Raw genomic sequence first — 16,233 nt, 5'->3', positions numbered from 1 at the left:
ACTGCCTGTACATGTAAATAGGAAAACAACTTTTTATTATAAATTTTTTTTTTTCAGTTTTAGTCATTTAATTGTGATATATTCATTTAGACATACCATATCTGGTATACCGTATATACTCAAGTATAAGCTGACCCGAGTATAAGCCAAGGTACCTAATTTTACAAACAAAAACTGGAAAACCTATTGACTCGAGTCTAAGCCGAGGGTATGAAATGCATTGGTCCTAGTATCCCCTGTACTGTATAGCCTGCCAGCCCCCTGTAGTGCATAGCCTGCCAGCCCCCTTGCATATAGCCAGCCCATAAAAAAATAAACCATTCCGATGGCCCGGGCAACGAGTCTTCTATCTTCATGTGCGCAGCAGGTCCGCGACAGCCGGAATGGGGAAAACTTTATTTTTTTATAAGCAGAGTGGGGAGTTTTCAGCACAAAAATTGTGCTTAAATACTTGGCTTATACTCGAATATATACAGTATATAAAGTCTGTACAAGTTCAGCTTTTCCATTTAGGAAGTTAAATGCATATTATTTTTATGGAGTTGATTCAAGCTACTTTTATCTAAATTATAATTTATGTGAGTGCTGATGCTTCTAAACCTAGGGGAAGATTTATCACTGATTGTTTGGCAATTTTGAGGGCTCTGAGCAATAATTTGCAAATAAGACTCCTCCACACCATGTGACCCTCAAGTGGCACGGTGGCCAATGAAAGAGGGTGGCAGCAACTGTACCTTCCCCCAGATACAGCAAGGTGTAAAGACTTTTGATGTATAAAGCACAACGAGAGGGCGTGGCCGCTATCATATGCTTCATCGCTGGCGTATGATAAATCTCTGCCATAGAGCGGAATATTGAGAATGAGACAGATGATTTTTGAAGTTTTATAGTAACATGTTTGTTTTCCCTGAATTTTCATTGTATCATGCAGCTTTTTAACCCATTCAGAGATATGCAGCAATATACAACAATGTCAAAATCAGACTAACAATCTCCTATGGACACATTTTTAATTTTTATGGAGAATTTTCATGTGAAGTTGCCAAACGTGCACCACAAAGGCGGAAGAACTTGTTTCTTATGTTCTCTGCGTTTTCTTTACAAACATAGTCTTCTAGACGTTTCCCTTCTAGGTAGTCATCCTGCTTTGGTCGTCTGATGCCTGTGTCTTCTATCTGTTTACCATAGTTGTCTTCTGACTCACTCTTTCTTTGTACAGACTTCATATCTTTTTCTAGTTCTTTCCATTTATAGTTTCTCACTCTCTTCCTCTTTCTATTCCCTTTCTTGAGATTTGTCTTCTTCAGCAGTATTCCTCCATACCATGGCTCTAAACACACTTTCTGTAGATATTTCACATGTTTAGGACTTAAATTGCTTCATAATCTGAGCCCTAGTTAGATGTGCATGAAGCTTCTCCGTGGACTGACTTACAGATGTGGCTGGTTTACTCTAACCTGGCCTTGATTAGATTGATCAGTTGTCATTACCACGTGGCATCTTTGTATTTTCAAGGTATATCTATACCACCCTCTTAATGTTAGCATGTCCTTCTGTCAATTTCTCAATGATGATGATCCCCTGCTTGGTAATTCATAGTATGAGGATGAGTGACGATTGGTGACGTGTGTTGTGATCATAACCTGACCTAACCCAATATAAATGCATATTTCCGATTCCTGTGTTGCTGACCTTTGGAGACCTGATCTTTTACAGATGTTGTTTTGTGTGGCGTATACATTGATACAGTTTATTACATATTCATGTAAATATTTTGGATGCATAACATTGTACAGAATAATCTCTGCAGAATATTTTTTCTTTTGATTTGATAATGGCAAACCATCCTTCAGTGACTGAAACCATTGTGACATATGGGTGTATTCATTTCTCCCAAACAAAGATTACCTTTCATGCAGACACTGTATATGCTAAGTTCATAAACTATGCCCTGTGTTTGTATCAAAATAATACTTTATTTGGTCAAATGGATTTCTATACAGACTTTGGCAAACTGTGCTTAGGACTAGCTCCAGGGAGATGAAATTGTGGCTTTTGCAAATATCAACTTTTTAGCAGAAGCAGATGTCCAAAGCATATTACACAGATCCTGCCAAAACCATAGGATAAAGTCACGCTGACTTCATTTTGGACAGCTGGTTAAAGTTGTCAAAAAGCAGGCACATGATGCATGAAGTCAATGTGGTGGTGATATGGGGGAGGAGTAGTCTGGGACCTCTTGGACGTATTTACCACAGAAAGTGAGCTGTTGTCTTACTTTTTCTTCTTCCTGTAAAGTCTTTTTTCTCAATTTTCCAGAACCCTCAGTTTGTTTAGAAGATTATATTCATTGACCATTGTAAATTTCAGCTTGCACTGTTGAATAATGCAGCTGTGCTTATGAAGAAATGATGCTGTTTTGTTTCCATCACTTATTTTGCACTCTAAGTCTTCGAGTCTTATGACTTGCTGTTTTTATATTCTGTTTTTTCTGGCGGTCGTTCAGCTGGAATAATAGACAGCATGACCTATTACTGGAAGTAGTGTCGGGAGATCATAATGTGCTTATTACATCTATCCAATTCAGGAGGATAGAAATCTGGAAGACTGGATTAGGGTCAGTTTACAGTAATAATCACTCTATTAGCTGAACTGTAAGAAATGCATTGTAATTGAAAAGTCATCTCTGACCGTATTGTCCTGTATTGGTGAAGAAAACCACTGGCTGAGAGGAATTCTGCTGCTTGCGTACTCTCCTGTTCCGTTACAAGATTCTCTACTTTAAAAAAGAACATTTCCACTGCTGAGGAACAGAAGCCATCTACACCTGCATAATGTGTTCAGGTGGTGATGCTCACAGTGTAGAAGTTCTCCTTGGTGATTCAGCATAGTCGGCCTACACTGGTTGCTTGAAGTAGTACTTTTTAGCTAGTTATGATATCTATATATTCTACAATGCAAATATTCAGTCTCCAACCACTACCCCTTCATATAACACCAAATTCCAGATGAGCAGACCCGATGTTCTGGTTTGGCCACGCGACCTGTACATAATGCCGGATTGCCTGAACATCTCATCTCTAGTGACAATAACGCCTGGTAAAAGCTGCATAGACATTTGTACAATTTTACGCTTTTTATATTCTATTCTATTTTTATTATTTCTCCACTCTCTCCATACCATCCAGAAACTTATGTTAAAGCGTAACTGTAAAGTTAGGAACCAAAAAAGACAGAGTGACTGGCACCGCCTAAACACAGGCAAACAGCAGAGTCCAGGTCCGACAGTAACAGCTGCACGTAGAGACCGGCAAACAAACCAGTACTGCTGCGGGGTGCACGTCCAAGCTTCACTACAGAAGACTTATTCAACATCCATAGAAAGAAAAAGCGGCACTTACCGATCACAAGCAGGAGAACTTTATTATGGAAGGAGTCAGGACAGGGGTGATGCACGCCACGGAAGGCGACGGGCCGTTTCGCGTTGAGAGCGCTTACTTAAACCTCGGTTATTCTGTGGGTCGCCACAATTACGAAAATACCTAATTTATTTATATTTTTTCCCAATCTTTCTGGATAAAAAGTAATTTGGTGATATTGTTGTTAATTTTAGCATCACCGAATTTTCATATACAGGCAGTCCCCGGGTTACGTACAAGATAGGGTCCGGCGGGGTTGTTCTTAAGTTGAATTTGTATGCAAGTCGGAACTGTATAATTTATAATTGTAGATCCAGACAAAAAAATTTTGGCCCCTGTGACAATTGGAGTTTCAACATTTTTTTGCTGTAATGGGACCAAGGATTATCAATAAAGCTTCATTACAGACACCTTACAGCTGATCATTGCAGTCTGGGACTATAGTAAAGCATCCAGAGAGCTTCACCAGAGGTCAGAGGGGTCTGTCTGTAACTATGGGTTGTCTGTAAGTTGGGTGTCCTTAAATAGGGGACCACTTGTAGATAACTTTTTTTTATTTTTAGGCTGACACATAACATTTTTTTAAATCACTTTTAGAGCATTTTTTACAGAGTATTAATTAAAAATTATCTTTTTTTCTGAGCATTTTTTTTGGGTTGTTTTTTGCGGGTCCAATAATGATTATTTTATTATGCAGATTGCCACGGAAGCAGCGATAACAAATATGTGGGGGTTTTGTGTATTTTGATAAATTTTACTGAATAAAAACGTATTTAGAGAATATCTTGTTCATTTTAGAGTCGCCACTTTTTCAAAAGCATTACTTATTTATTTTTCAGCTGAAAAATCTGGTTAAGGGTTTATTTTTTGTGAGAAGAGTTGTTTTTTTAGTGGTCTTATTTTAAAGTGTGTAACATTTTTTTTATCACTTTTTAGAGCATTTTTTTAAGGTATTAATTAAAAATGATCTTTTTTCGGAACGCTTTTGTTACAGACTCGGCAATACCAAATGTGGGGGTTTTTTGGTGTATTTGTGGGTTTTTTATACTTTATTAAGTGTTTGTATGGGAAAGTGACATTTTTATTTATTTTATTTTAATGTTACTTCAACTGGAACCAGTGATGCACTGATCGCAAGTGTTAGAGTGCGGTGTCACAGTGAAAGCTGTAAAATCCAAGTCCACAAGAAAGCGGTGAAAATGCAGTTTTCTAGCAATTTCACTGCATTTGGATTTTTTTTTCCCACATTGAACAAACCCTACTTACAAACGAACCTCTGGATGTTGGTAATTTACTGTACTTTAGCCCCAGGTTACAATAAACAGTTATAACCATTATTAAAGGTCTGTATTGAAGCTTTATTGTTAATCCTGGTTTTTATGACAATACAACATTTTTAAAATCCAATTGTCATAGAGACCAAAAATTTTTTGACTGGGGTCACAATTATAAAATATACCGTTCTGACTTGCATACAAATTCAACTTGTACGTAACTCAGGGACTGCCTGTACACAACATGGAATACTAAATACTGTGACTATGAAGTGCAATTTGCTATGCAGAAAACGAGCTGCCTCACAGCTCTTTACATGGAAAAATAAAAAAGTTATAGATTTTTGAAGGTGGGGAGTCAAAAATGAAAATATGCTGCTTTTGCCAGCGGCGATGGAGTGGTTAACACCCACGATCGGTGCTGGCAGAGAGGGCTCAGCCTATGAGGGGGGAGCCGACATTTGATGTACTATTATGTCACATGTCAGTAAGGGGTTAAAGGACATCTACTACCAGGATGAAGGATTATAAACCAAGCACACTGACATGCTGGAGTGTGCCCCCTCTGACAGGATCTGCTGTTCTTGAAAGGGAACCTGTCATTAGCAATTGGGCTAATAAACCACTACCAGTACATTGTCAAATAGCGTAACACCTTATAGTTTTTGTTTCTTTTGTGATGACATCTAAAAACATCTACTTTGAAGTGAGATGTAAATTGGTTGTATAAAATCAAGGTGGGGAGCTATGAACGCCTCCTCCTCTGTCATAAAAATCATGGAGATCTGGATAGTAATGTCTATGGTTGCAGAACCATCACTAACCATTTAAATCTCTCTAACGTTTTACAATTTTTAATCCTGGTGACTAAACCAAACATCTAGACAAGAGAGTGGAAATAATGCCCATTCACCAAAAAAAACAAAACATCATCTTTGTTTTTATTAGTTCCATTAAAAAAAGAAAAAAGCAATAATATAATTCATTCAAAAACATGGAGAATAAAATGCCCTTCATGGGATACAGCCCCCGACAAGTGAGGGCCCACCGTGGCACTAAACTATAAGTGGTGAATAGACAATGCTAGATCCCACACTTTTATACTCAATGATACAAGTAGATGTTAAAAGTTAAAAAGTAGAGAGTGGCAAAACACAAGTGAAACCTATACCTAACAGTTATCTAGCAGCAGTGGTATATAATTTATTAAGTGTATAAATTGGGAGTGCCAGATCCATGATACTGTATGTTTACAGTTTGATTATTTATATATAATTATGGTCTGAAACGTATAGTATGAACTTAAGCAGTTCTGTAAACTAGGGTTCATTGAACTTTCATGAACACATCAGGCTTATTGTTCTTTCTGAAAATTAATGTATACTGTTGGGCTTTTTATGAGTTCAATGAACTAAAATTTGTATTTTCCAAATAGAGAAGCCTGTTCAGAACAAAAACACAATAGATACAGTATGCTTATTCTTTTTGCATTCATAGCAGAAAATAAAACTGCTTGTTGAGTTCATAAATAACAACAATGCCAACACCCTGACCCAACACTTGTTGGACTGGCCAATATGCACTAAATGTCGTGATTCTTATGTACATATACTAGACAAGCTGAATTTCCATATGTATAGATCAGACTAACCTACAGACTCCACATTAGTATTACATGCTGGCCTGTCGGCAGACCGTGTTATGCGTCTAGAACCTGTTTATTCTCGCCTGACCGCAGATGTAAGGACAGAGAAGGGCTGGAGGGATAGAGACATCTGAAGTGACTCTACCCCTGCAATCACTAAATTTGACTCCTCTCATGTGAAAAGGAGGCAATAAGTTATATTTGCCTGACTTGGGGGCAGATATATAGGTAAAAGGGTCAGGACATTTCATACCCTACCTGAGAGGCCTAGCTGTTTGGTGGAGTAAAACCTGGTGACAGGTTCCCTTTAAATTTCTCTTGGCACATTGAAATAAATAAGTAGGTTTTGGTTGTAGTTTAGTCACTTGGTCTTTAAAAGGTTCGCTATTACTGGTTTATAGGTGTTTGGTTCATACATCAATCTGAAATATGCATTTGACCATGCTAGTACCATTTAAATGTTACTTCAATGATGATTCTATAATCCCATGCAGAGATCGCAATAACGCCTGTACACGCATCTGTTACGCTTGCACAAGCAGATTTACTCTTCAAAAATAGTCAAATGCGGATAAATCTGCTTTGGATTATTCTTCTCTCTCCCTCAGACCCTCTGCTAGTTGCAATCTATTCACTGCACTAGTGCACGGCTGATAGAAGGTCATGTGACTGAAGCACAGATCTCCGGCCGCATGACCACCTGCAGCAGCGGGGAGTGAGGGCTGCTATTCCCTCTAGCAGTCTACACTTCTGCACACAATGCCATGTCTGTGTGACAGCCCTATCCTGTACTGTGACAGGGGGCCGTTGGTATCAGTCCCCTATTACATCAGCATCGTATACCGCGCTTATAGTGAGCGCTGCGTCTGCCGAGTTATCCCGTGATTTGTATGGGATTCCCGGAGCACATGTGATTAATAGACTTGCAGTGAAGATGCAATGTGCAGCCTCTCTGCATGTCTGTGTATACAGATCACTGATAACAGTGATCATTGGGATGTCGGTATATAACAGCAGATGACACATATATAATAAAAATATTTATAAAAATAATAAAATATGATAAAAAATTGGTGGCCACTAGAGATGAGTGGACCTCACTTACGCATCTGATATTCATGTTCGGCCATGCGACCTGGACATAATGCCGGAATGGTGGCAGAATAGCCAATCAAGCATTAATTCTGGGTCATGTGGCCAAAACCCAACACAGACTTGAAGTCCACTTGTCAAAGTCCAGGAAGCTTCTGGGGCGACGGCCATAGTCTGGGCGGGTGCGGGTATGGGGCGACAGCCATAGTCTGGACAGAGACTGGGATGTGATGGTTTTGATGATTTTCTTGCATCAATATTTGTCTTTTAACGCTATTTAGGCCTAGTAGTTATTTATATGTATTGCTTAAAATTTCATACTCCTCCGTGGCTAAAAATTACTCTTCAAAAATGGTAAAAGGGGTATTATTACCCTTCTGGAAAAATGTTAGTGCAATCTTTGATCCCATGTTGTAATTTATCAGCCATTGATAGTCACAACTTTCTCTTTTCGTATCATTGTATTAAATAGTATGTCTTGGTTATGCTATCTACCAATAATGACCATGTTGAGCGACCTTCAGTTTTATCAAAGTCCTGTAAAACAAAAAAGAATATATATCTTGTGTTTTATTGTAAATAGTTTAGCTTTAGGGTGGATGTCTTCTAATTTTGTGGAATATGCACACGGGGAAGTTTTACTATGATGTACAGTTTTCAAATGTGTAGGATTAACACCTTGCATGATGCATCTGGTGCATCTCTGGACTTTATACAACCTATTAGTTGGATTAATTTTGCCACGATTCTGGCACTTGTTGACACAAGACTGTTAGCCTGCACGGTGACTGCTAAGAAGTCTTTCATTCCACCACACGGTGCCAGTGTTTTACCGAGACATTCAGATGCTTGTTATTTTGATGATTTTGATATTGGACATTTGTTGTATATGTTGACAACCGTTTTACTACTGTTGCATGTTGCTGCGTGACGTTGTGATATTCTGGCAGATTTTGATTCCATGTCCTTGGTTCAGATAGCTGTGGTCAGCACACTGCTGCACACTCTGTGCTGTATGAGTAACTTATCAAGTCATATCTGGCAGATTTCATGTTTAACAATAGGTAAACTTTTCTTTTTGGCCACAGCTGCTCATTTTCCATCTATAAATGTTGATGCTTCCAAAGAATGTCCAATGTATCATCTTTTCCTTTTTAATGTATTATTTTATTTATTATTCTCTTCCTCTCTCTCATTTCTTTCTTTTTTGTTTGTTTTACACTTGTGGATTTCTTACTTAAAGCGGAATATAATAGATGGAAGTATTTGCCACTGAAAAATCTTTTCTCTTAACAGTCTGTATATAGAAACGCCAAAAGTGTGACCCTGTGTTCTGTGATCTGACACACCAGTGCACCAAATCCAGCTACAATCCTTGAATATAAATTTACTTTTTACACTCCTCCTGCTACTAACACTCAAAAGAATGATTACAGAAATCACTAGGCAGTGAAGGAGGGTGGCTCACTGGCAGCCTGGAGAAAACATGACTATTCTTTTTAGAAATTGACTCTTGTCTACTCTTTTGCGCATCAGAAAAACAGCTGTAATTAAGGTACAGTGTCTCAGTGGCAGATAATTTTAGGTGCTATGGGGAAGGCTTTTAACCCTTTACCAGCAGGTATTACTGGTGTATGGGGTAAAATTCTGGTGATAACAGGTTTTCTTTAAATGGAACTTGTCAGAGACTGTAAATCATCCATAGGTCCTTATGGATTAGGGTCTAAAGTACCTCAAATTGCCCTGTTTTATATTTGTACGTGGTCGTAATAATAAAAAAAAAAAAAAAAAATCATCATTTTTACTTACCTCGGTCCAAAGCTCTTGGTAGCTGTGCAGAAGTGAAGCCGTTCTAACGCACCCATGATGCACTTAGCATGTGAATTACTTGAGCTTCACAGTATATGGAACAATGATAGGAGTTAATACACAATACTGAACAAGGAAAAGTCAGCTCACATGGACACAGGGGACAGAGATGGCAGGTTGCAGCAAGCAAGGATCAACCGTCGCCAAAGGATTCAAGCACGCTCCAAAAAAATAAAATAGTCCAGCTTCTGTTGCAATGGTCCCCTAAAAAACTTTGGTATTTATTAGCAAAATTGTTAAATACATATGAAAAAATAGAACAGGAACATGGAAGATAAATCAAGGGTCTGCAGGCAAAGCCTACGCGTTTCAATAGGATATCTTAATAATGGCTTAGCGTGAGACTCTGCTAGCCCAACTCCTATATTCCCTTTTATTATTCCACGTAATTTTTGTTACTACCGAAATCTAGGGAATAAACAATGGGAAAGCATACAAGATAATACTTTTTACTACACATCTAAAAATTCACTTATCCCACTGTATTAGACAAGAGAAAAAGAATAAGAGAAAGACGATGTTTGTCATATTGAGGAAACAATCAGTAATGGCTAATAAAAGTAAATTACATCTTGGCATCTATTCAGACCTAATGGGATGTAGGTTTTTAAGAGGAAGATCCAAAATGTTTCACATTTTAGTAGGCATTTTTTATGGTCCCCTACTCTTTGGTTTGCCCATTTTTTTTTTTCTATAGCGACCACTTTGCAAGAAGCACAATTTCCCGCATGTATGTCTCGGAAATGTTTTGACACCGCCGAGATGTAAACTGCATTTTCACTAATAGCATCTGTCGGCGTATCCTAGGTTTTCATAGCGTTCGTGGTAAAACCGACATTCTGCAATTTACAAATTGTACATGTGATAAGATAGATGACATAAGGAGTGTTACAATTTATGTATCGTTTGACTTGATACACATTTGTAACAGCCTGTGGTTGTAAGCCAGTGTTTGTTACTTTTGTTCATTTGTGTGCTGGAGAACAAACTTGGGGATAGCTGCATTGCTAAAGTGGCTGCTCTTTTGGCTGTGAAATGCACTCCAGATTCTAGAATTGCATAAAGTGCTTCATCCATTTGGAGTATAGGTACATGTTTCCTTATAATTTTAACAATGTCCTGGTATTGGACATTGTGGGTCGTTGAAAAGGTTAACAAATTATTTGTGTTACTGTATAATTTTTTTTACCTTTTTTTTTGTTTGTTTGTTTTGTTTTTTTTTAATAGTTCAGATCGGTGAATTTTAGTGACTGTACCTTCTGCTCATTTTAACATCCACTGAGAGTATTGCCGCTGTGAGAGATTTATTAAACATTTTGTTCTTTTCTGACTCTGACTATAGGGTCTGTGCAATTTCTCTTTAATCGGATTAGCTCACCCACCAGGATGTTTTTAATGACATGTTTTTGGTGGCATGAGTCCGCATGAAGCGTTGTGTTAGATGCAATGGGTTAAGTGTATGGAGAAATGTGTACAGTTTTGTCAATGAATTTTAGGTTAATTTTGTTAGTACAAATGAATTGGACAAAATCAAATGACTCTTATTTGGTAAACCTGCATATCGGGGGTGGGGTGGGGTGGGGCGGGGTACCAAACAAGAGGCATTCGATTTAGTTCAATTTATTACTACCAACAATATGAACCTAAACTTAACTTTTTTCACAAAATTTTCAAATATCTTTAACAAGATAAAAGATGAACTTCTGTGATACTAATTCATGGTGGTCAGTTGTTTCTTCCAATATGCAACACTGGACAGCGATCGATAGAAGCCCAGTACTAACCATAAAGCGATATCTATATCTATGTATCTTCTAAAAACTATATTGCTGAACTTTTGTACAGATTAATTCTGTAGTACATACTTAAAATTGCTGCAGCCATTCATTGGCATCCGTGTTTTCATACTAGTATCGCCACTGAGGCTTACCATAGTGTAAATCTAACAATTTTTTTGTATTATGTCTTTTCAGGGTCCACATATAGCTTCTGTGACACTTGCTGCTTATGAATGTAATTCTGTTAATTTTCCGGAACCTCCATATCCAGATGAAATTATATGTCCTGACGAAGAATCTGTAGAAGGCAGCATTTCCTTATGGACCATCATCTCCAAAGTCAGGCTGGAAGCCTGCATGTGGGTAAGTATACTGATATTAAAGTCACTCTGAGCCTCTAAGCGTTTTGTTTTACTGCAATACGGAAACAAATAATTTATACAGCATTAAAACTTTACAACGGATACATCAAAGCACACCTTGCCTGTCAACAAACTTTATATGAACCAGTAGTACATTGTGTTTTCATGAGGAAAAACACTCTTAATGGCCTTAATATGAATGGCCTTTTTCATTGCTAACAGTTTCCTCTGGGGGTGATTTTGAGTTCTCCCTGAGCTGCAGTGTGAAGATCTTGCTGCTTCAACTCACTCCTATGCCCCCCTTCTCCACAGAACCTTTGTACAAAAGGCCATTTAAAGTCATGTAATCACCCCCCCACCCCCCATTAAATCTATCGGTAAATAGAAGGCAATCCTGACATTTGGTGAAACATAATATCAGCCACTTCACCTGATGGTCTTATAAAAAGTTGTCTCATTACCAAGTTATGGTATTGATTTACAGAATAATTTATAAACTACTGAAGGTGCCAATGGCTATAATCCGGACGTGGAAAGAACACCATTCCTTTATAAAAGCGATCCTCTCCCTATTTTAGAAGAAGATTCTAGAAGAAGGGTGAAAAGATTTATTAGAAACATTATTCAAGAACCACTTGTGGAGAACTACAGAAAGACCTGGAATCAGCAGGAACAAAGACAATTAATGCAATTCACACATCTATGACCAACTTTCCATGGCCTGTGCACTCACAATGCAAGACCCCATTGTTTAACAAAAAGCAGGTTCAAGAAGTTTTTAAGTTTGCTCAACAAAATGTATACAGACCTTTGAAATACTGGGAGAATACAGTTTGAAAATATTGTCCAAACTTTATTTTCTGGGATGCCATAATACTAACCACATTTAAGTCCAAATGCACTGTATATTTCCCCAAAATCACCAAACCAACAGTGAAGTTTAGAGGCGGGAAATTATGTTGTGGGGCTGTTTTGCAGCATAAGGCATTAGTAAGGCCGAACGACCAAATGTACCAAGACATTCTAGATAAAATTCTTCCAGGATGATAAAGATGAAATGAGGGTGGACATTACAGCAAGATTATGATCCCAAACACACATCCATGGAAACTCTCAATTGATAAGAATCTTTATTTTTATTGCACCATCATATTCTGTAGCATTTACAAATCATAGGAGACATATACAAATAAAATAATACGTTAAAGAGTACAAACGGTTATATGGAAGGATGACTGGGGACACAAGAGGTAGAAGAGCTTGTATAATGGTCCAGCCATGTTTTATAAGGGAACAGAATAATTTCAGAGAAATAAAATAAAGCAATGCAATGGGCATTGAATCATCGGAACCTGAATCCAATAGAAATGCTTGAAACTACTTTCTTCAAACAGGAGTCGCCTTGAAGCTTTCATAAACAACAAAGGCTTTTGTGCAGAGTATAAAATAAGTTTCAAAAGCCTACATAAGTGGTGTGTGTCTTTGAGCTTTCCAATGGGCAAGCACACAGCCGCCTGAATGTACTCCCTTACTTGGGTGCCATTTGACACTCATTAGGGTTTTTGAGCTCCTCCGATTGCTTATGATATCTCCGACTTATTAACAGACAGTGTCTGTCATATATTTATATTTTCTTAATAATGTATTTGTTTCTTTTATTTTACAAACTTCCCATTCAGGTTGTTTATCTGTTTTCTTCCGTTTATAGGGTGCTGGCACTGCAATTGGTGAACTACCTCCATACTTTATGGCCAGAGCAGCTCGCCTATCAGGAGCAGAACCTGATGATGAGGAGTATGAGGAATTTGAGGAGATGTTGGAACATGCCCAAACAGCACAGGTGGGGATGACAATCCTTTATCTAAATCTCACATTATTTCCTCCCTGAATGAGAGCACATTCCTGAAGATGACCATGTATTTACTTACCAAGTTGGAAAAAAAAAAAGTCAGAAGGGGCTTCCTCCACCTTCATGACTGGGTCTGAAGTAACAGAGGAAACCAATAAAAATATATTTTTTTTTTGTCCCGATCCCTGAGGTGTGTTGTCCGAGGAGGATGAAGTCCGGCGCGATTCAACAAGATTCGTGCGCCCGAGATCCTGCATGTGTCGCTTTCCCGCTGAGGTCCGCTGGAGTTCACCTTCTTCTTCCCGGTGTATGCAAGTGCATGTCTTGCGACACAATTTGAATTTAAATCCCGCGCTTAGTCCGTATCAGTCGGGTTGTCCGACGGCCACGCCCCACGATTTGTGTCACATGAAAGTCGTCGTGATTGCACCAAAATCCGATCGCGTGCGTCAAAAACCCTGTTAAATGCGGCGCAAATCAGAAATAGTCAGGAAACCTGACAGAAATGCGGTGTGCGGAGCCTTAGTAAATGTGCCCCATTGTCGTTAGTCACAAAATGGAGTTTAACTAGATTAATTTTATTATTCATAAAATTTTGTAAAGACTAAGTTACCACCAAGATGGCTTCCACTGGAAACTACAAGTCCCATGATCCTTTAGTTCTCACTAACTCCTCCTCCCTCTTATGCTCTTCTCACAGTGATGATGCAACAGACTGTCCTGTTTTGTTACCATAGTAATGATGTGTGTTACTGCCATCACTGCACATTACCTCACTTAGATGACGTCTCACCACAACACTGGTCATACTGGATGCACTGCAACTGCAACCAAATGTAGTGATAATCACATGACCTGACCAGGCAGGTGCAGGATGTGTGATGTGGACATGTGACCAGCGGCCGTCTTCTGTCCTGTGTCTGCTCCACCGGAGAAAATCAACAGACTGATTAACGCGCCAGTAGCATTTTAATTCCTCATTACAGTGTATGTCCACAGCAACTTTTTAAATAATAACTAATTACATATTATCTTATAATTTGAGTACTTATTTGTATAAGAATGATGCTGATTACTGGAATACCCCTTTAAGGCCCCTTTCTTATGACAATTCTAGTTCCAACAGATGAAAAAGGGATTGCTGTGTGAAGATGAAGCATAGGGCCATGATACTTGACATTTATATAGGCAGTGTCTACTAGATTGTTTTAAATATTGCTTCACTTGTTGGTGATAAAATGCTGTATACCTTTTAAAGTTCAGGACACACAAAATTTCCATTGCAGGAATAACCTGTGCATTTTATGATTTGCATTTTAGAGATTTTTAAGTTAAAGGAAATCTACCATTTGATTCAGCATTATGAACATACCTTGAGAATGCTGTAGCTACACTGATGCAGAAATATATCTTGTTTAATCCCTGAGCTGAGTGGAGAACTTCGGCATAATTGTTTTTTCACCAAACCACTCTGTCCTGGATTAAACAAGATATGTTTTTGCATGAGTGTAGCTACAGCATTCTCAATGGTAGATTTCCTTTAAATGTCAAAGAGAACCTCTAATATGGAACATTGCAAAGTACTCTTATCAAACTCAATGATATGTCTGATCATTACAGGATAGGTAGTTACAGTGGGGGAGTTAAAAATATAGTGTGTGGCTTTACGGTGAACAATATACTGTAGGCACTGAGCCCTTTCGAAATAGATCGAGTTTTTTTTGTTTGTTTGGTTTTTTTTTTGGGGGGGGGGGGTGGCGGGACGTTGGACCAAGCCTTATCATTTAAAAATGAATTCTATGCAATGGTGAGTTGATGTGAACTTAACATGGCTGTGAATCTGATCAACAGAATATAAAATTGTTCTGTTAACATAATAAAGCATTGGCTGGTACAGATTTTGGCTTACCTTAAAGATTCAGCACTGTGTGACCCTAAAACTTGACTTCCCTGTGTTACATTAGCTTTTGGAGTGTGGTTTTTTTCTTATGCAGTCCTCTTTTGAGTCAGCTTGTTCTACTTTAAGGGATTGCTGACCTTGTGTTAGCTCTGTGGTGTGATCAGAATTTCTTTATACATATGGGATTATTCTATTCTGCATTGTCTGTATATCCTCTTGTTTTTTCCATTCTTCATTTGTTTTTCTTGCAAATGTGTTTGCACTATGCCTGCTCTTGCATTGCATTTTGCCAGCTATAGAATGACCAGGTCCTTCTAACTAGCCTGTTGCCAACATGATTTTTATGGCTACATGTACTGGCCCTATGCCAGCTTTGTCTGCAGTATTCCTTTTGTCCGGTTTACTTCCAAAATAGATTACGTTATCGTTATGACACACTGCTTTTGTCTGCGTTTTACATTTAAACAGTGATTTTTGGAAAGAGCTAACAATGTTATAGGAACACATCCTGTCTGCTTCAAAATGTTGTGCTGAATTGACTGAAGCTAGCATGATTTATACTTTACTGCAAGTTGACAAACCAGACTCCTTGTTAAACTAACTATTGACCGGTTCACAGGCTGGAACTGGAGAATTTGTGTCTGCTGTCTGTCTGTCTGTCTTTATAGGTTATTAGTAATTGGGGCATGAATGTGGGAACTATAAGTACAATGAATATATTCTTTACTATTGTAGGTCACATTTCTAGTATATTTCATTAGAAAGGTGCTACCAGTAGTAGACAGATTGGGGTGGTAGCCCAGGGCCAAAGCCTTCTAGGGGGCCCATGGGGCCCACTAAACTTTATGCTTAAAATGGCTTTCATCTATAAAATCCTCTTACAGTTCCTGCTCTCAATACATATGTACACAAGCCATTTCAGGACCTTTTTGAAGGTCCTCCATAAGTCTTGAAACCTCACATTGAAAGGACACATCATCCATTCCCTAAGAAGCTTGATTCAAGCACCATATGTTGGAAGTGAATTCCAGACTTGTAGAGGCTA

At 38.3% G+C, this 16,233-nt stretch overlaps 1 protein-coding gene across 6 annotated transcripts in view; it reads left to right on the top strand.

Moving 5' to 3' along the window:
• Positions 1–16,233, top strand: part of VMP1 (vacuole membrane protein 1) — a 97,665-nt gene that overhangs the window by 38,004 nt on the left and 43,428 nt on the right. For all 6 annotated transcript variants that reach the window (XM_072136466.1, XM_072136465.1, XM_072136464.1 and 3 more), the window contains 2 exons: positions 11,273–11,440; positions 13,148–13,279. In XM_072136466.1, coding sequence (XP_071992567.1) covers positions 11,273–11,440; positions 13,148–13,279 — 300 coding nt within the window. The remainder of the gene's footprint in view (positions 1–11,272; positions 11,441–13,147; positions 13,280–16,233) is intronic.

Source organism: Engystomops pustulosus, chromosome 2 (assembly GCF_040894005.1).
Source record: "Engystomops pustulosus chromosome 2, aEngPut4.maternal, whole genome shotgun sequence".
Classification (NCBI taxonomy): domain Eukaryota; kingdom Metazoa; phylum Chordata; class Amphibia; order Anura; family Leptodactylidae; genus Engystomops; species Engystomops pustulosus.
Note: the sequence above shows the minus strand (reverse complement) of the source record. Positions and strands in the feature narration are given on the sequence as shown.